The following is a 21,692-nucleotide window of genomic DNA, read 5'->3' on the forward strand; positions in this document are numbered from 1 at the left end:
ATACTTCTGTATTCACCTGCGCCGTATTTATATGCACGGTGAACAAACTAGTGCCAATCTCATTTCTGTCGCGTATCCCTGGGCAAGGCCGGGCATGTCCAGACATGTCTTGACGGTGACTTTGAACCTGACTCCGGAGGCCGGTCCCTGGCGCCGGTGGACCGCTGTCCAATAGGAGAATGAAATATTATGGTCTGTAGTAGGCTAAAGGGATATTCCGTGTATATGTACAAGGAATATACAAGGGATATCAAACGATATACAAATACTATGCAATATATATCAATAAATAAATATATATATTCGGTTTAATCTGATCCTTTGTAACAATTATTATTATTATTATTATTATTATTATTATTATTATTATTATTATTATTATTATTATTATTATTATTATTATTATTATTATTATTATTATTATTATTATTATTATTATTATTATTATTATTATTATTATTATTATTATTATTATTATTATTATTATTATTATTATATATTTTCTGTCAGGATCTCTGGGTAACAGTACTGTATATTTGCATATCGTATATGTCACAAATGTAACAGTACTATATACCTGTATGTCCCTATGTCATAAATGTCATGTATATCATAAATGTCACCATGAATTGAAAATGGGGGACCCTGATGTAAACAAGACAAACGTCTTTCTCTGGTCTGCATCCCCTTAACAATTGTGTGTATTGAGCCGTACTGTATTGTACCCATTCTGCAATCTGTTAATAAACTTTTCATTCATTCATTCATATTGAGTACATGGCAGACATTTTTAGAAAGGAGTTTACACACAGAAATGCTTATAATACAGAGAGGTACAGCATAGATACAATTCCTAACACCGCTTATATTTCTTTCTAGGCAGTGACGACCAGAACTGTGATTCAATCCAAGGCTGGGACAAAAGCAACCGCTCGCTAATCTTAGAGACAGAGTACAACTCTATCAAGATCAATGACTGCAATTGGCCAGGAAGACAGAGGGGCCCAATAGAGACAGCCAATCACAACAAGATGCCTTTATAAACAGTTGTCTGATATTGCTAGTATGTTTTACGTGCATGAAGTATGTACAGCTTACTACTTACGGTGCTATGTAGGCGTCATACATACAAATATGTACCTGGTGGAACTAAGCAGAAGTGGCTGTTATGTTTGTGAATTCTTTGCTGACAGGAAATAGAAATGGCAACACTGACTACTCCCGACGTAAAGAACTGTTGGATAGAAACGATCCCCAAGGGGATTAATAAAGGAACACTTGACTTGATGAAGCAACCGTCGGCTCCATACTTGTAAATGTCGGTCCATCTAGTATACAAACAAATGACTTTTGCATGCCATATTTTGCATACTACCAGAGCACACACACTTAAAATTGCATATAAGAAGTATGTAGCACTCGGACACAGCCAGATATCATATGATTTCTCCCCCACTTCCTGTGCCCGAATAGACCCACAGCAGACCTGGGATGGCATGTGACCTCCTCAGCTGCTAAAAGACCACTGTGCCCACTCATAACATTTCTTGGCAGAGAGGAGCTGTCATCAGCTCTGAGGTGAACCATTAGACAACCGTGTCTCAGAGGACTCCACCGACACCGAGGTCAAAGACGCACGGCGCTGCTGCAGGAGATGGAATGGTTCTCTGTTGGACTCGTCATAACAGCATCAGACAAAGTTCCTTGGTATTTCCTTCACCAACAAACTGATTTAATGGAATGATCTGGCCTGGATAATATAATGTCTTCCAGAGAAGGCGTTTGAAGGTTTTGCTGATGCGTGTATACTGTAATAACATTGTAACGATACAGTATGTTGTTGAATGATCCTTCACTGTTTCTCACACGCTTCTGGAACACATTAAATATCCCTTGGCAATATCTCTTGTCTTCACATAAAGGATTTGGGGTCTTGATCCGATGATGGATGACTCACAGGTCCAACCTCCAGAACCCCCCTCATAACAGGGTGACAGGCAGCACAAATCGAACAAAACAAATGCAATGATGTGCATCATCCACCTGAGCATCAATGTAGTTCAAAATTGGGCTATCATCGCCAGAACAGCATCTGGATTATTTCCATCTTATGAACATGAAACAATAGAATATAAGAATTGTGAGGGCCTATATGAATTAAGATACAATAAGATAAGATGGATCTTTATTAATCCCTGTCTGGAAATTCTGGATTCATAGCAGCATGTGCAAATATATATAACCTAAGTCTAATTAATTAATGATATGAGTCCTTGTGCAAAGTAGTAGAGTCCGTGCAGGATTTAGTAGTTAAAAATCGATCAGTTCTCACAGTTCTCCAGCAGTGAGCCAAGTCGATCCTTGCCCACGGCAGTGGAGCCTGGGTGTAAACGGACATTTTGCACCCCCCCATCCTCGTGTGATTTATTCACCCTCTTGCCTGAACAGGGTAGGAAATATATTCGTCTTGGTTCGCTTCCTCGCCACCTATAGCACATCAGTGTCAGCAGTGAGTGTGCTCCAGGGTTCCCCCCTGCAAGGAAATCAGCAGGTAGCTTCCCCCCCTTCCTGCTCTCCACCTCTATCCGCTGCCTTCTACATTGATCTTGTGTGTGTGTTTTCCTGTAAGCGTCTCTTTTCCTCTTGTCTAGTAGTACCACCAGGATCAAATTGTGTTTTAGCATTAGTGCTACTGTAGCATTTACAGCAGATTTGGAATTCAATAAAGACTGAACTTTAACTCGGTGCATCATCCATGAAACGGAGCATAATAAAAGTGAATCGAGGGGAAATTGCTCTGCCGCTGCCAGTACAGAAACGGGAACAGGCCTTGTTCTCCGTCTGGTTCCAGTACGGATAACGATAAGCTCTTAGACTGATCGTGTGAAAGTGCAAGGGGAGAAGGTTATACTGCGGCGCTGCGAGGAGCTAGAGTGGGTTTGTTAAGCCCTGCTGCTTCCTAGAACACGTCGGGGTCCTTCTGACGCTGCAGAGAGGAGTCAGAGGTGCACATTCATTAAAAATACATTTGTGACAGTGGTGTAAAAAATGACTCTGCTCTGGTCCTCTACTTCCCTCCCTGCGGTCATTCATCATCGGCTCTCATTTAACCACCAGCTCCCTATTCTCTCTCTCTTGCCCTCTCTCTTGCTCACTCTCTCTCTCTCTCTTGCTCACTCTCTCTCTCACTCTCTCTCCGCTTGCTCACCAAATGCGTGGTTATTCTATTCCAATAAAAAATCTTCATATTAAGATATTAGATATATACAGCACAAGTACAGTGCAAATTTAGCAGTAAAGTGCTACAGCAATATATAATGTACAGGTGATTAAACTGGGTACAAAATATACAAATTGTGTACAGTGCTAATCAGATGTATGTACAGAGTTGTATTATATAGACAGTAGGCATATGACTGGCCAGCAGCGTGACTAGTAAGAGTAGGATATGTACAGATATAGATATAGTACAGGACTATGTGCAGGTAAGTACAGACAGGTGAGGATATAGGTATATATGCGGTGGGAATAAATATATATATGGTATATACAGATATTGATGGTGCATTAGGAAATAAGGTTTACAGGGAAAAATCTATCGTAAATTGCTATTAAGAGGACCATGATGGTGCAGGCTTGAAATGCAGTCTTCTCCAGAGTGGCACATTTGAACATTTATAACCAACATGTTATCCCAAAGCTACTGGTGAGACCTCTGACGACCCCTCCCTCACTGCTGATTGGCGTTATGACTGGAGAGTTATTGGAATCAATTTTAACGCCCTTATCAACCAACCACAGTGACAGTTGCGGGGGCAGCGGTGTGAAAAGGTCAAGGGTCAAAAAGAGTTCTCCCATGGGATTGTGGATGCTAAAGGCCAAAAACATAACAGAATAAATTTTCTTGCCTAGTCTCCGACTGTCCCTTGCACACCCAAACATGATTACTAGACGCACCCAGGCTCACGCGCATTCATTGACAGTCAAAGCACATCAACATTCTTTATCACTGACTGCCTGTGTGCTGTATAATTAATCCACGTCTCACAGCCAAGGGTTTTGATTTGACCACAGCACCTCTGAATGTTTTTTTTTGTCCTCCTTTGTCTTTGGGACTGTAATATCTGGAAGGTTGCTGAGGAGAAAAGATATGATTGCTAAGAACACGACATCTGATTATTTTACAATAAATACACCTGTCATCAACAGGACCTTGATTAATTGTCGGGGGAAAATTAAGCCTTTTTCCCTGCTGGAGGGAGGGTACATGTGTCTCTATGGAAGGAAGGATCCTGATGCATTTGATCTCAGCACAATGGTTGTAGGGTCTCATTATGAAAGGTTTCATCACGGTAAGAGGGAATAGCGGTGATGGAGCTGCTTGATGTATGACTTGTAAACACACCGTCATGCGGTTTAGTGGGCATATCCGCATGGTAACCCACACGATACCCGCGTCTGATGGCAGAAATGGTCACTTCCTTGGGTTTATGAAACGGCAATAAAACAAACCCCAACTAAATCCTCCCCCGCTGAAGATGAGTTGGGAGATGTTGGTCATGTCAGCGTAGCACTATAAACAAGACATTCCTATTACATAGGAAATCCATACTCCTGCTGCAGCTCAGGCGTTCACTCTGGGAAAAGGCTCTCTGGGGAGTGTTGCTAATGCAATGAGAGGCCTGACAAATTGAGTTCCTTTTATTGCGCCCCAACAAGCCGACGAGTGCCAGTGTCCTTGACTGGAAGGAATCACCAGGTGTGCCTGAGGAGGAGGTGTCAAGCCTGCACGCAGGCGGGACTCAGGAGAGCTGGCCCAGCAGTCTATTAATCAACAGCTCATTGGGGCTGCCAGCCCCCTCCTCTTTCTCCTCCTACTCCCCCACCACGTCCTCCCGCAGGTTTTTCCTCCTCGTCCTCCTCCTCCAGGACATGCAGCCTCCCATTCTCATTAGGAGCTCAGCAGGATTGGCTCATTAACAGATTGGTTACTCGTTAATTAAGACCTCTTCCAGAGTAGAGAGAGAGAGAAAGGAAATAAAGAAATGGGAAAGAATGAGATATGGAAAGATGAAGTGTTAAAAGAGGAGTGCAAAGCCAGTGTGGTGCAATCAAACTATTGTGTGCGCGCACGCAGACATGTGCATATGTGAGTGCAAGATTACTGCAGTAATAGAATTTACATGCATCCCTTTCACAAGGGCCCCACATAGCGACATAAACAAACAGATGACAAGGTTCTCAAGGTCCGTCTACCGCTCCATGGCGTACATGCTAGAGGACGATATTCAAGGTAACACAGAGTTAGCACCTCGCTAACAGCCAACAGGGATAGTAAACCTTCACAGCATTTCCGACCTGTACGTGCTCGTATTTAATTGACACAGTAGGCCTTACCTTTCTGTTACTCTCACCTGGGGTGTGTGTGTGTGTGTGTGTGTGTGTGTGTGTGTGTGTGTGTGTGTGTGTGTGTGTGTGTGTGTGTGTGTGTGTGTGTGTGTGTGTGTGTGTGAATTAATGAATGAATGAAAACTTTATTTAACAGATTGCAGAATGGGTACAATACAGTACGGCTCAATACACACAATTGTTAAGGGGATGCAGACCAGAGAAAGACGTTTGTCTTGTTTACATCAGGGTCCCCGATTTTCAATTCATAGTGACATACATGACATCATGACATTTATGGCATAGGGACATACATGACAAACAGGTATATAGTACTGTTACATTTGTGACATATACGATATGCAAATATACAGTACTGTTACCCATAGATCCTGACAGAGAGTATATACATATGATGGGGAGGAGACTGTACATTAGGAGGGGGTGGGTGGGTGGGTGGGAGAGAAATATACATACAGTGGGGAGAGAATATATACATACGGTGGGGAGGAGACTGTACATTAGGAGGGGGTGGGTGGGAGAGAAATATACATACGGTGGGGAGAGAATAATACGGTGGGGAGGAGACTGTCTATTAGATGGGGGTGGGGGGGTTTGGACATTTACGGTGGCCAGTTTTGAATTGCAGCCTCCCGTAGGTGCTCTTTAAGAGCGGTTTTGAATGTGGGGGATTCACATTCCTTTACAGCTTTGGGTAGGGCGTTCATTACATTTACATTTACATTTAGTCATTTAGCTGACGCTTTTATCCAAAGCAACTTACAAGTTCTGTACGACAAGTCATCAGGAAGGGTACAACTCTATCAGCTGAGTAACAATGCTCATCAAAGTGTTGCGTGTTACAGTGTAGGTTAGTTTATTAGGACAAGTGCATGACAGTAAGGTTAGTTATAGTTCGTTTTTTTTTTTTTTTTTTTCATTATTTCAGATGATGGTTGAAGAAGTGCGTCTTTAGTCGACGGCGAAAGATTGGACGGGATTCGGCTGTCCTAACTGGGGTTGGTAGTTCATTCCACCATTGTGGGGCAAGGACTGAGAATAGGCGGCTTCTCTTTGATGACCCTCCCGGAGCTTTGATAGGAGTAGGTCTGAGGCGGCCAGAAGATGCAGAGCGTAGGGGTCTTGAGGGTGTGTAGTTAGAGACCATTGACCGGAGGTAGGCGGGAGCGGTTCCCTTTGCTAGGTCGAGGGCCTTGAAGCTGATACGTGCAGCAATGGAGAGCCAGTGCAGGTCCCTAAGAAGTGGGGTGACATGGGCCGACTTCGGTAGGTTTGAGATCAGGCGGGCCGCTGCGTTTTGAACGAGTTGAAGAGGCTTGGTGGCGGTGGCCGGGAGGCCAGCGAGCAGTGCGTTGCAGTAGTCGAGGAGGGAGATGACTGTTGATTGGACGAGGAGTTGGGTGGCTTCTTTTGTCAGGAAGGGGCGGATCCTTCTGACGTTGCTCAGGAGGAATCTGCAGGTTCTGGTTGTCACTGCTATGTGAGCAGAAAAGTTCAACTGGTCGTCGAGGACGACACCAAGGTTCTTGGCGGTCGGGGACGCGGTCACAGCTGCATTCTCGACTGTGATGGAAAGGTCGGTCAGGGGGGAGGATTTGGCCGGCAGGTGGAGCAATTCTGTTTTGATGTGGCATAATTGCAAAACGTGTTTAGTCCCTTGTTTGAGCCGAATCTGGGTTTAACATGATTTGTTGAGCTTCCTCTGGTGTTGTGGTCGTGATATTCACTGACCTTTGGGAAGTATTTTGACATGTACATGGGTACCTTAGTCGTATAGTGTATCTTGTAGACCAGGCCCATTGCAAGTTGCTGTACTCTGTCGTCTACTCTAAGCCATCCTAGGTAGTCAAAGTGGGCAGGGGTGAGGTGGGTTCTAGGAGTAAGGTCAAGTAGTAGTCTGACCAGTTTGTTTTGTGATGTTTGTAATCTTGTTTTTAGCGCCTTTGAGGTGCTTTGGTACCATGAGGTGCAAGCATAGTCGTAGTACCCTTGAATGACTGCTCCTGCCAGAGTCTTCAGGGTATTCTTGTTTACCAGAGAGGAGATCCGGTACAATAATCTAGTTCGTTGGTTGACTTTTTTTATTACCTTGGATGCCATTTTGTCACAGGAAAGATTTGCCTCTAGGATGGAACCTAGGTATGTAATTTCATCTTTCCTTGTGACAATATTGTCACCCACTGTAAGTGAGAAGCCGTCGGTCTTGCTGGGTTTGTTATTTGAACCGAAGAGAATGGACTCTGTTTTACCCAGGTGTAATGATAGTTTGTTATCAGCGAGCCAGGTGCAGATTCTGCCGAGTTCTGAGCTGAGGGTTTTTTCAACCTGTAACTTGTTCTTGTCAGAGACCAGCAGGTGTGTGTGTGTGAAATATGAGAATCAAAGTGTTTGGAATTCTGGGTAACACTAGTTCTTTCAGTTTCATTTGGTATGCAAGATGCATCAGACGGAACACTATTCACTATTTAACTACGGGAGTGTCCCAGGTTCATCAGGCTGTAAATCAGGTGCGTGGGCTTGTTAGTTAGAAAGGTTGAGAGTGACTTTTCTTCCTGATTTTGGACAGTACTCTGCTCCAACGAACAAAGACCGAATGCCTAATGTTTAATCCACCGGCATTGATATATATGCATGGTGGAGGGTTTGAAAGAGGGAGGACAGAGCGCGCAGGAAGAAGTGTCCCCATCTCGTCTGCTCGGCTAAATCAAACCTGCAGGGGCGATGACGTCATCTCTCAGTGGAAACAGGGTAGATAGAGAGGAGGTAGGAGGAAACGGAGTAAGGAAGATGGAGTCGGATTAGTACTATGAGATGAACAATATAATGGAGATGTTGACGAATGACACAAAAAAACATGCCAAAGTACCATTGTTTCTTCTTTATTTGTACGAAAAGACCTGAAAATGAAAAAGGAGTAGGCTAATCCTGCGCCTCACAGGCTTAGGCACTATCGGGTGGGAAGGGTTGATTGGAAAAGGTCAGACCAGTACAAGTAAAAGAAAACAAAGCTTTCTTAATGTGACCTACAGTACACATGTTTACATCCATACATTCCCCTCAGTGAAAAATCATGTATTGCAGTATTAGTACTCATAGTAATATAATAAAAGCTATGTGTCTACTGTATGTAGGCACTGTTGGGAAACAGAAAATAGAACCATGACATCATCACAAGAGGTATGTAGCGGAATAAGGTGCCTCATATGATCAGAGAAGCATGGTAGCCTATTACTCAAGCGTTCCAAGAAATCCTATTACTCATCCACCAAGAAGACATAATAACGTGACCCACATGCTTTCTACATCCTGGCCTTTTCAATATTTCTCATGAATTTCAAACGGGAACTAAAACTTGTTACATTCAGTTTCACAAGAGACAAGACTACAGGATCCACATGATTGCAATGTCTCTCTGGGAGAACTATGCTGTGGTAATCTACATTCGGTACACTTTTTTTTAACAACAATCATGGAAATGTTTCACAATTTGCACAGACACCGTAATGTCACTGTGCACGGTTAAAGTGATATCACATTAAAACATAGCAAATTACACTTTTGCTAAATCACTCGACAGTACATCTGTGAGGAAAACAAAAACACTTTCTTTGCTGGTAGTCATTTATGCTACTGTTTTCTTACAGTAGTATAGTACCATAAAGTAACAGATCAACAGCTGTAAGCTGTGTAAGGCACGTAACTCAAGGGGAATAAGGTGACATCACAATTGGGTAAGGAAAGAAAAGTAGTGCAATTAAGTGTAGACATCGGTAGGCAGGCAAGAGGCAATCTTGCATAGCGGCGGGTAGAACACTGTAGCAGCACGACCCCCGTTAAGTGTACTGCATTTTGTACCATTAATCTCTCCTCTCACATATTCCAGCCATGACTGACATTAGACATTCACCTCAGTTCTCCAGTGTATTTGACAATTGCCCTGAGCTTCATTTACGAAGGCACATTACTGTGCAGCGATGACTCGTAGGATGATGAGGAAGATGAAGATGATGATTAAAATGGAGTGCATATACAGAGTAACACATTCAACATACACAAAGAAACGGACAAGACGTATATCATTAAGTGCCATATTTGGAAGGAAAACTAACTAAAGAAAATTGGCAAACATTTTTAAGGATTCAACAACTTCAGACATGCCATGTTGACCCCATTTCAAAAGCGGACAAGAATAATACAGCATGGAAGTGGTAGAGGTAATTTCTCTGTTCTCTCAGTACGAGTGGACTGCAGGCTTGGTGTCCTGGGCCTGATTGAAGGGGTTGCCAGCGCTGGTCGACTGATCCTGTTGGTCAATGGACTGGTAAGCGTCTCTGTTTCGTGTTACGCTGGGGAAGCCTGCAGAAACACACCACAACATGCCAAAGGCTGTAAGTATGCAACTCCTGCAGTGCAAAATGCATTATTCATATCTAAAACACTATACCTCATGAAAAGTTGGTTTTTGAAGCTCTGCTGTTTGTTATCATGGCTGTTACAGCACTCACTCCAATAAATGAATCTCACATTAGAAGATTCTGCAGAATCTCCTGACATATATATATTTTTTTCTTAGCTACAGTTACATCTTCATACACAGATTCAGAACAGTTTTATTATTGGTATTAATTCACCCCATCCCCCTCCACATTCGACAACAAAATCTTGCAGAATCTTCTAAAATGATTTATTTATTTTAGAAGCGACACTCTCATAGGCTTCATATTCATGGCACAGTTCCACAGTTATGTTATCTGGACTCAAACCTCTGGCTGGTTTAATATGTATTATTACATACATATTCCTTTCAACATAAACACACGACTGCATTTTCTTCATAGAAAATGTCCAACTACATTCGACATGCTTATTTTACGAGGACTATAGGATTTCTCTCATTACTTTCCTCACTCACACAGTTATTTGTAAACCTACCACTGTTTGATGAGCTAGCATGTGCTGTAGCCATTAGTTGATAGGAATGAGCCACCATCCATGATCCCAGAGACGGAGCAGGAAGAAAATTAATTTCCTCGCCACAGTGCTCAGACATATTATAATCCCAAGAATCTCTCTAAATAGTACATTGAATGGCTGAGTTCCTAGGTCTAACAAAATAGCTCAAGACAAACATGATTTACAATGCAATTATGTCAGGGCAATATATTGACATATACCGGTAACCATCTGTAATGCGTTGTGAAACACTAGACACAAACAGCTCGCCAGAATAACAACGACGAGCCTCGGAACTACAAAAGGTCCTCTCACCTCAATCAAACCTCATTATTATATTAAAATAATACACATATTAAAGCTAATCAGGCATGTAATTCCATTTCATTTTGGAGGGTCAGTTTTCCCATAATTGGATACATGCCGAATCTTATTATATTAAAATGCTGATGCAAATACCCAGGTAACTTAAAATGATTAGCATAAATCTCTTTAACTCTTATAGCACTATTAACCTCAACCTGTAAATTCATATTGTGATGGTTATGTATAGGCACAGGCCACTGTTGTGGCCAGTCATGTATTTGCACTTTGAATGTGAGCAGACTGTACAAATACAGAAATGTAATACACATGTAAAATGTACACAAACATACATGTACACATACAAAACAAAACAAATACAAAGGCTGCACAAACACAAAAAACGCATTCAACGTTACTCTACAGACACCAGCATTAATAAACACAAAGCAGAGCTCGGAACATCTCCGGTGGGGTAAGGAGAGTAGAGTAATGATTACAGGGGCAGAAGCCTTCTGAGAACTGAGAAATGACAGATGGATGGACAAGAAAATAAATAAACAAAAATAACAGACAGCAGAGATAAGCATCAAAAGAATGAGAGATACACGTCTCTCATCTTACTTCCTGTACTGTATATAAGGGGATGGGAGAGGATGCTTGAAGGAGAGAGGTGATGAAAAGGGAGAGGGCAGGAGTCAGTAGCGCCTGCCTATAAAGGCACTGTCAGCACTGTCCGTGGTGCAACGACTGTCCACAGAGGTCTCAAAGTCTGAGGGGTCAGGGGCCAGCGATGGAGGAGAGGAGGAGGAGATCAACAAAAGGGAAAAAGACAAAAGATCACATCATAACTATACATAAATACACAAGAGACAAGTGAAGACAAGACTCAGACAAGGACGGACATGACAGTGCTACATGACACAACAGCGACAGATGCTGTGGAGGTTTAGTGATAATGAATGGTTTCCAATGATATGCTAAAAATCACTTGTATACTAAATCAATTAATTGTACACTTATAAACTGTGCAGTTGGTGGCCGACAGCAGATATATCCCCAAACGGCCAAATTCTCAATCCACCATTTGTGACCTCTAATACCTTTAATCCGAGCCGATGAGGAGTTAATGTTTTTAGTTTTATGAGAATAGCGCCACCATGAGGCCAGATGACCTCAGAACTTTGACAGGCCTTGTTGCTATGGTAACGCAAACATATTGGTCAAGTTTGGTGGAAATCGGATCAGCAGATACACCAATTTGAATATTGAACATTTGGTCTGATGGTGGTGCTAGAGGAAAGTATTTGAGATGCACTAATTCTAAACTTGAAAGTTTGACCTGATGGTGACTAAAGGAAAGGCCACGGGGTCGCCAAAATCAATAGAGTTCATCCTGTAGGGTTCCTGAATGTGCACCACAAATTTGAAATGATTAGAATGAAAGCAATTTGAGTCCTCACAAGTAGGATATGAACATTTGGCCTGATGGTGGTGGTAGAGTAAAGGTCATGGGCACACCAAAACCAATAGGCTTCTCTCCTCTAAGGGTCATGAATGTGCACAGCTAATTTTAAAAGATTAGAATGAAAGATATTCAGCGTATCATGGTCACACGGAGGATCTGCTGCGGTGGTCGAGGTAAATCCATAATATCCCGACACTGTCGTTCGGGGATATAATCACTTATAAATGGTAGAATGCTTATTAGCAATTGGTTTTATAACAAAGAAAAGAAAGGAGGTAATGCATGGCAGTTCAAGGTAAAGTTCAGTTTTGTACCTCAAGGCCCGTTTCCTACTTGCCAATGATTGAGTTTGTTCTCAGCACAATTCATGCCATTCTTCATACTAATACTTCATACTTAATACCCACAGCTCTGACCAGTGCGGGCCATGCTCCAGTCTGTACACCCTGAAATAAATGCTGAAACCTACTTTGGGTGCTGCACTGTGAAGTGTCCAGTACAGACTGGATTGTGGCCCCATGGACCATTAGTTTTGTGTTTAACTAGCCTGAACTGCATTTCCAGTATAAGAACAGCATGGATTGTGCAAAGAAAGGACTCCTTTAGATAGACAACTTCTAAACTTTATTTAATTTCACCTTGAACTTGACTTATAAATCAGAATTGATAAGTAAAACTAAACTTGTGAAAGTCAACGTAGCCAGCGCAAAAATGAAATGCCAAATGCTGATTCAATCATTCTTCCCCACACACCGGATTGCTTGGTCTGTGTTGTACAGCAAGTGACCACATAAATTCCTGCCATGCAATCAGAAAGCTATTATAACACATATTCTTTAAAACTCAAAACATATCCCCACATTCCTCACCACCGGCTGCATAGCCAATCAAAGTCACAAGAATATACCTGCTGAGTGTACGGGCCAGACCCCCCCATTACACAATATCCAGTTATCCTCGGATTCTGATAGCCATGGTAGGAGTTACGCTATCCAACAAACATCACACCTCTGTGCGCTTGGGAGAGTGAAGCATATGTAGACATCTGAATATGTCTGACAATTATTCAATGTGTCTAACGCTAATTCTTTGCATTCCCTGTGTCCGCGAGGACGTTGTGTAACCGGCTGACCGCTCTTGATCCTCCCTACCCTAACCTTGACACTTAACTTGCTACCTCTCTTGACGGGTCCCTATCCTAACATTGACACTTCATAGTGGGACAGGATACAGGTGCCGCCAGAGGGAGCTGGTGGTTACGTTGGGCAGGGAGACACGGGTGAAGAAGGATGGGCTCAGAGCGCGGTGCCGAGGGAGGGGCTTCCTCTTCATCGTTTTCCACAGAGGGAGGAGGACGCACGGAGCTCCGGAGATTCACCACGCGAGAGATAAACCCAGTTACGAAGCGGGTTATTAAAGAGACATTGTGGATGAATGAGCATTGTGGATGAATGAGCATTGTGGATGAATGAGCATTGTGGATGAATGAGTATGCGATAGCTTAGTGTTTAGTTAATGCGGAAGAGACATTGTGAATGGACCAACAGACGAGCGACTGCCGAAGACCAGGTGGTAGATATTGTCCACCTTGCGTTTAGCTGTGTATATGCGTTATGACAGTTATGGTTTAGCCCGCATGTCGGCCCACCCCTTCAGCCCAGCAGCGGACGTCACTACACTGCACGCTCCTCCAGCCCCTCCGAGCCGTTACCCCAGCAGTCACCTGCCCAGCGTCTACCCAGCCCCGCTGCCTGTTATCGCGGGATCTCCCGACGGCCATCTTACCACACGGACGGTTGGTGGTGAGAGCAGGCCCGCCATTTGGATAAGTACAGCGGCGCTCTGAGTGCTGAAACTTTATCAGTAGACATTTTCTCTGTGTGGCGCGGGCTCTCTAAGGGCGAAGATAAACGGTGCTTTGAACTGATGCTGGCAGCAGTGTTTAGGGGCGCCCCGACCATTTATTATTTTGGGGAAAAGCCGGCTGTAGATAGGACTTTTATTTGATAACGTGGGCCCACTGTCAATTTGGTTTGAGTGTAATAATAACGTGTGTTTCTTTATAAAAATCCCATTGAACTCCTTTACTCCTTACCCTGTTCTTCACCTACAGAGAAGCGGAGCAGTAGACCCTTAAAGGGAAGAGGTTATTACTGTGTCTGTAATATGGAGCGAGAGCACTAGGTGCCCAGTGTGGAAGTAGCCTTAACACTTTGGGTGCCGGGAAACGCTTTACAGCGTCATTCCCGGCCATGCTCAAGTTGCCGAAGGACGCTTTACAGCGTCTTTAATATCAATATTTCAAAAATCTGTGATCGGATTCATATTTCCCCTCCGCTGGCCTGAGATCCACCAGGAGGACCCACTGAGCTCTCTGGCGGTTCAGGAGCGCCATCTGGTGGCCGATCGGCGCAATCGCCAAACAGGAAGTGCTGTGGAGATTGTGCTGGTCGGCCATATTACTTCCGGGCACTCGGTTTGGCTCCGGCACTCTGGCTCGTCACAATATATAGCGATCCATTGCCAATAACTCGATAAACAACATGATTTGGACGTATATAGTATTATACAAGCTGGAAATGGTTCATCAGGATAAACATCCCATAATCGAAAACGGTCTACACCACGCTGATTGTCCAACGGCGCGAGGAAGATCCGGTAAGATTCAGCGTTATTTTTGAACGTGTTCCATATAAACTGTTATGATGAACATATGACTCACACTAGATGAATGATATAACGCTGCCCACGGAATTATAAACGATCCCCCGCCCATCCGGTCATCATCAGATCATACGTAGATCATTCTAGAAGTACGTCCAATTGAAATTTTTTATATCGCCCCGATTGCCATCAAACTGTATTTCATCATCAATATAATGCATTTGGGGCTATAGATCACGTTCTGGAGAAAGCTGCAGAAAGAGATGAAAACATACTTATACATTAGACCATACTTTACTATGAATATGTGAATGAAAAAGTTTAACGTTGCTACACAATGAACAATACATATAGGACTTTGAATGGGCCCTAATAATGGCAATGTAGCAATATAATTTTAAAAGTTATAGCCATGCAAAGAAGGGGTACTTCTCCATAGACAAATAGAGCTGGCAATCTATGGTATATCATGAATTTAACCCATGGCACCCAAAGTGTTAATAGGTATGCGATAACGTGTAACGTGTATCAGCCTTCAGTAAAGGAGACGTAACTGGGAGCACTGTGTGCGTGTCTTTAATGTGCATTCTGTCTAACCCTTTTCTCTCCGGGTAATGCTCATTACTGTTTAACCCTTTCCCTACCCCCTGCCTATAGTTCATTGTGAAAGGTCTCAACTCATCATTAAGGAAGGGTACTGCTTTGGGGAGCGAATATATCATCCATCTTACTGCCATCGGGTGTGGGAGGGCCCAGGAAGTATTGGGGGAAGTGTGGGTGTGTGGGGAGCTACCGCTGATCGCCCTGGAGGGCAAGAAGGACCGGCGTACCATCCCTAGGTCAGTGAATCCTAGGCCCCATCCACTCCTGCTGCTCGACCTCCACTTCAACATTCCTGGCCTACAGTCAGGGACCCAGCTGGACCCAGCTCTGCTGCGTTCTCGCTACCAGGTGGCCGTGTACAACCACTCCCATAAAGCAGGGATAATCCACCCTGCTACACATAGCTAACAAATTAATGAGCACACACAGGTAATGAATACGAACGAATAATCTGGCATGTCATAGTCAGTCAATAGAGGAACTATGCATACCATTTATCCAACCATACAGTTCTCTTTGCTGGGCTATATGGCAAGTAAATAAATAGTTCATCTTATACTACTGCACATTAACACACTGCAGTTGTTGCCGTTGTTTATTTTTAAATCTAAAAGGTCTTTCCTCTCAGATACACAAATAAACTGACTGATTATCTTAAAGGATTAAGGGCGGTGTCATTTTATTTGTTCTTGTTGTCTATAAAACGACCAAAATCTACAATGCATTTCTTCTACTCTCAATACTCTTCCTACTCTCTCCTCAACCAGGAAGCCATACATTCCCATTGTTTGCTAAAATAATTACATACAGCTGCTATGAAAAACAGGGGCATTTTAGTTATTACAAAATTCTGTGTTACTTCAAAAGGCAAAGCTCCATCGACGTAGGCTACAGCAGTAAAGAGAACAGTGTAGCATATTATGCGCATTACACTCCAGTCCAGGAAAATGTACAATCCCCACGTTCATTGCAACGATGAATTACACTGACCAAAACAACAGTACGGCTCTGTGACTAGTTTTAACCCTTTCTTAACAACAATGGAGTTCTATGACTTCTGGATATAAGCTATAATCTGGCGTTGGCTAGATGGATCATACTTGTAAGTAAGAAATATCCATTGTTGGTTTTGGTATTTTAAATATTTTTTATCTACTTTTTCTCCTCCTATTTTTCTGTATTTTTCTCCCATCCCAAATTAGTCATTAAGCCAATTCCCCCCTCCCCTTCCTGGTTGTTGCGTACATTTGCCCCCTACTTGCCGGTCTAGGGAGCCCTGAAGTCTATCAGATGCTTCCTCCGATACATACGAGACAGCCAGCAGCCTCTTTTCACCTGCCAGCGCGGACTCTCATTGGTGAAGTGTAACGCGTGGGAGGGTCACACTACCCTCACCAGTTCCTTCCCTCGCTGTGCAGGCGCCCTGGCCGACCTGTAGGAGTCGCTGTTTACAACTACCAGGATACCACCCACCGGCTTCCCTCCCGCTGACACTGCCAATTGTGTCAGTATGACGACCGGCCAAGCCGGAGGCACTGCTGACAGCCGGATTCGATACCAGTGTCTCTGCGGTGGTAGACAGACGCTTAGTCCGCTGCGCTACCCGGCTGCTGGTTTTGGTCTTTTCATAGGCTATGTTGACAATAAGAAAAGAAAAAATTTAATAACACCAACCTGTCATTTCTGCCACTGAAAACATGTTAATCTTCTCCAGTCAGTCCCACATGGCATTAATCAAACCACTGCGTACACACGATTGAGTCAGGACCAAACAGATGACTTGTCTCATCAGGTATTATAATGTGACCGTAGCGCTCCTTCAACAGTCCACACCATGCTGTATTAGGCAGTGGATTAGTCTTGTGACCGTCACTGTAACTCAAGTTAGATCTTCATCTGACAGCCTGTCCTGCTGGCCTCTCATAGCAAACAGCATAAAGCCACACAGGTGGACTGGATGTTAAATACCATGGTCTCATCAGCAGACCGATGACATGCTTGGCTCCGGTTCTGATTTAGATATTTGGGTGCTTAAATTTCCCAATAATCAATATGTTTGCTAAAAGGAAATCATGAAAAGTAAACACGTCCTTGCAAATACCCAGAGATTTCTCTGCATTTATTTGGCTATTGTGAGGAATTCTATTGATGCTTTATTGGCGGCCATTTTGCCGATAACAATGTATCAGTGAAAGGCTAATATTGGCCGATAACAGCGACTGGCCAGTTGATCCGTCAAGCCCTACACACAGGAACGCAGTCTCAGGAAGGATATCACCAAAGTCATACATACATGTATCATAATTTTGTCTTTCATATTTGAAATCAGCGGTAAATTACTGACAACACAAAAGGGGTAATTTTATCAAAAAGGACTATTTTGTAATTGGAAAATGCCTTTTTCCATACTTCTGCACTTCTATCCAGTGGTTTCTGCCATAGAGTCCTCAGTTTCCATGGCAACCATTCATTGCGCGATTCCCAGCCTTTTAGCAGAGATCGTTAATTTTAAACCTCTTTAAAACTCACATTTCACCTCAAAATGCAGTAAATTATCATTTGTACAAAAAAATTGGTTCACATTCAATAATCTTCTCTGAATATGTTCTTTTAGCAAGTAGTGTTGTTGTTGCCGCCATCCTTAGTGTTATGGATTTGCCCATTCAAAACAACCAAAGTGCTCCATCTCGTCACTATAGTCTGTCTCTGATAGCACTCCTTTGCGCAGAACAACCTCAGCGCAAGAATGGTATTTGAGGCACATGCATCACACTGAAGGACGGCCTCCACTGGCCATATTCCCACGGCGGCATGGAATCCCAACCTGAGCATAACATAAGAGCAAAATGGCCGCCGTGTGAATATGGTCCATTCCAACACGTTCTCCAATCCCAAGAAAACCCCATACTGACTACTGTAGGAATGGCAGAGAGACAAGCTTTTTCATCCATTCACACATCCACTTACCGAAGTTGACGTTATAATCCCCGCCACGCTCGCGGTACATTTGGTAGACAAAGAAACAGGACACGGGTTTGAGCAGCAGGTTGAGAATGGACATGCCGGCGCTGAAGCGGAAGGTGTCCCTCCCCCTCTCCACCACGGCCTCGGACAGTGGGTAATAGATCCCGAAGTGGATGATGTCGGTCAGCATCGTCACAGTCATCCCAATCAGGAACTACAGGAAGAGGACAAAGGAGAGGAGAGAGAGAGCCATGTCAGCTTTCAGAGCACAAACAGTATAGTTACAAAGACTTCCCGCCAATGGAAGGTCACAGGTTTGATCCTGCAACAGTCTCTGTACCCAATCCTGTTTCTTTTTTGGTCTCTCCGCCTTGGTATTCTTTCCTTTGTAGAAACAGTGGGTAGGCTGAGAGAGAGCCAGAGAAGGAGAGAGACACACAGGAGAGAGAGTTCTGGTTCTCATACAGCAGGGATTACATTTACACAAGGGGTTACGTGAGGTTCCAGAGGCAGGGGTGGTGTAAGGCAGGGGTCTTAAAGCAACACACCAACATTATGGGAAATGCGCTTACCATCCTCTCCAGAGTCAGACACTAAGATGGATACCAATTTCCTTTCTGTGCGTTCAGTAGACAGCTATCCGGCTGCAAGCTAGCCTATAGCTTAGAACAAGTGAATGGAAGTGTATAACTCCCAGAGTTTTAAGCTAGGCTTGTCTGTATACGCTTCCATTAATTTGTGCTAAGCTAGGCTAGCTTGCAGTCAGATAGCTTTCTACTGAATGCACAGAGAGGAAATTGGTATCTATGTTCTTGTCTGACTCTGGAGAGGACGGTAAGCACATTTCCTAAAATGTTGGCGTGTTCCTTTAACCACTACACCATCTCTGAGCACACGGTGTGCGCTTCATTTTGAAGTTTCCCCTGAATACGATGCAGAAACCCTCCTTTCTCTGAAGGTGCCTTTTGTGAGTCTCAAGGGGCTGTGTGAAGTAAGCAATCTGTAGGGCTGAACAGTTAATCACATATAGCCTATAATATAGTGCAGTATCAAAGTCGTAGGAGGCTGCAATATCTTATGAAGGCAAAATGCCATTCTGAATATTTTGGCACTGCAGAGACGCCCTGGCCTAGTCTGTATTGATACAGGCCATTGAAAAGAAACATCATTTCAATACTTTTTTCAAGCTAAATTTAAATGATTACCCAAAAACAATTTAATTTCCACTAATATCATGAATCACACCGCAATTGCAATATCTGTCAAAATAATTGCAATATGATATGATATGCATATTGTTCAACCCTACACTCTGGAACTTAAGGTTATCATCTTAAACGGATGTTCACAAATTGATTCCACAAACAAAATTAGTTAACTATACACTGCACTATGCCTCCAGCTAGATTCTAGTATATTGTCACGCGGTTGAGATTGTAGTCTTTAGTAAATAAAGCAAAGTAATTGGAAGGACTCACCATGAGCACAGCATCAATGGAGTCCCTCTGAGCAATGGCCCAGACACCAATGGCTAGAACACTGAAGTTTCCCCAAACAAACGAGAGTGGCAACCAGGTAGCCATGCATCCCCTAGATCCCATACATATTCATTCAGATGGAGACAGACAGACAGACATGCAGGCAAATACTGTAGGCACTGCAGGTATGTAGGTAGGTAGATCGATTAAATACAAGAGAGTAGGCCTACATAATAATGATTACAGTTTCAAATTGTGTGGCTGCAAGGTGTTCCGTTGGAGAAGGAGAACAACAACAAGAGAAGAGAAATTCCTCAGGTGTGTGGAAAAAAAAACCTGAGAAGCCAAACAAACTCACCACACTGTCAGCAGCCAGTGCACCAGTACTATGGCCTACAGAACACAAGAAGTACAAGTTCTAGTGATTAGTGATTTTTACATTTCGAATTCTCTATATAGCTATATCGACGGTTTTGCTGGAATTCTGTTGCTAGGGAACAGTTTGGACTCAATAATACTTCCCGTCAGTTATATTGCATTAGCAAAGATTGCAACAGGTCATTTTAGAACGTTATTGAATGTAACCGTCTATAGAGGAGAAGTGCGTCACCTCCACTAAATGCAACAATATTGATCTCTCAAATAACTTTAGCCATTTATCATTTTCTGCTTTTAGTGGACTGATAATTGACCACTCCGAATGTGTTTGATTAACTACTACAAATCCGCGAATAGCTATAGTGTGACCTGGCCTATTTCTAATAGTTGAGAAATAGTTGTCCAAGCTATGAATTGCCAGTGAGATACCCCCCATAATGTCGAGCAATAGAAAATTCATCGGAAAATTAATCGACTTGAACAGCTACAATGAAACCTAACTGTCAGGTTGTTACTGACAGCATCACGCACAATTGCTACGCTGAAGAAAGTTAAACAACAAACGTTACCTTTAGATTTATGGCAGGAATTTCCATAATATATGGCCGACGTTGATCTATCTTGATCCCCTCGGGTTTTCAACTTGTTGAGGAGCACATATATTAATTCCCAAGTTCTGTCTTGGTGAAATGTCTCAACTCCTCCCTCAGATCAGACGACAAACACAAACCATGTGACAACAGCCTGACTGCTTCCACGTGACTATCAGCCTCCCACCTCCATGACACCCCCTTCATGGTTCAACCCTTCAATCTTCTACAAACCACATGAGCTTTCAAACATTGGTCATAGTTCTTTTCTTGAGTTTTCATTTAGACTGCTGTGTACCACAGACATTTCACTATGAATTAGACTATCAGGAACTCAGGAACTATCTGTTTTCATATTTCAATGAAGAGGTTGGTCAACTTCTTATACAGTAGCTAACTGATGTGCTAGAAAGATGTGCTATCACATTTCTAACCTGACAAGATAAACATAGCCCCCTGTTTATTTCCTGTTGCAGCTTTTGCTAATACAATATTACCTGACAGGAAATACTTGCCATGGGGCCAAAGCTATTCCCCTAGCAACAGAATAGCAATGCAATTATTCTGAAAAGGTCTATAGGCCAGGGTTTCCCAAAGTATGGCCCATCGGCCTAATTTGGCCCTCCACAGATTTATTTTTGGCCCTCCAATGAGTGTGATCGATTTTCTGTTTGGTGCTATACATTTGAGGAGTGACTTTGAAATAACTTGGTAATTACAAGAAATATGTACGTTAACAAGTTTATTTTTTACATTTTCAGGTTATCATAATTGTACTTTGGCCCATGGTCCAACAAGTTAAAGTTAGAATCTGTTAGAATCTTGTCATCAAACAGCGACCTCTATTGCACTTTGCTTACGTTTTTGTACCACGTGGTGCAC

The 21,692-nt window shown here is 43.0% G+C and overlaps 2 protein-coding genes across 3 annotated transcripts in view; one reads left to right on the forward strand and one right to left on the reverse strand.

Moving 5' to 3' along the window:
- Positions 1–1,417, forward strand: part of rnf207a (ring finger protein 207a) — a gene marked incomplete at its 5' end in the record, with an annotated part of 42,431 nt that extends 41,014 nt beyond the window's left edge. The window contains one exon of the mRNA XM_084315716.1: positions 880–1,417. Within this exon, the coding sequence (XP_084171842.1) occupies positions 880–886 (7 nt within the window). The 3' untranslated portion in view covers positions 887–1,417. The remainder of the gene's footprint in view (positions 1–879) is intronic.
- Positions 1,418–8,272: 6,855 nt separating this feature from the next.
- agtrap (angiotensin II receptor-associated protein) lies at positions 8,273–20,925 on the reverse strand. Of its 2 annotated transcripts, none has more exons than XM_084317405.1 (5): positions 20,790–20,925; positions 20,201–20,235; positions 19,843–19,954; positions 18,368–18,578; positions 8,273–9,765 (listed from the first exon to the last, which is right to left on the reverse strand). In XM_084317405.1, exons 1-5 carry the CDS (start codon positions 20,814–20,816, stop codon positions 9,641–9,643), a joined length of 510 nt encoding a protein of 169 aa, XP_084173531.1. In that variant the 5' UTR covers positions 20,817–20,925; the 3' UTR covers positions 8,273–9,640. The 2 variants fall into 2 exon arrangements, with proteins under 2 accessions (XP_084173531.1, XP_084173532.1); XM_084317406.1 differs by lacking the exon at positions 8,273–9,765 and adding an exon at positions 17,532–18,224.
- Positions 20,926–21,692: the final 767 nt, after the last annotated feature.

Source organism: Notolepis coatsorum, assembly GCF_963971535.1.
Source record: "Notolepis coatsorum genome assembly, chromosome: 6".
NCBI classification, from domain to species: Eukaryota; Metazoa; Chordata; class Actinopteri; order Aulopiformes; family Paralepididae; genus Notolepis; species Notolepis coatsorum.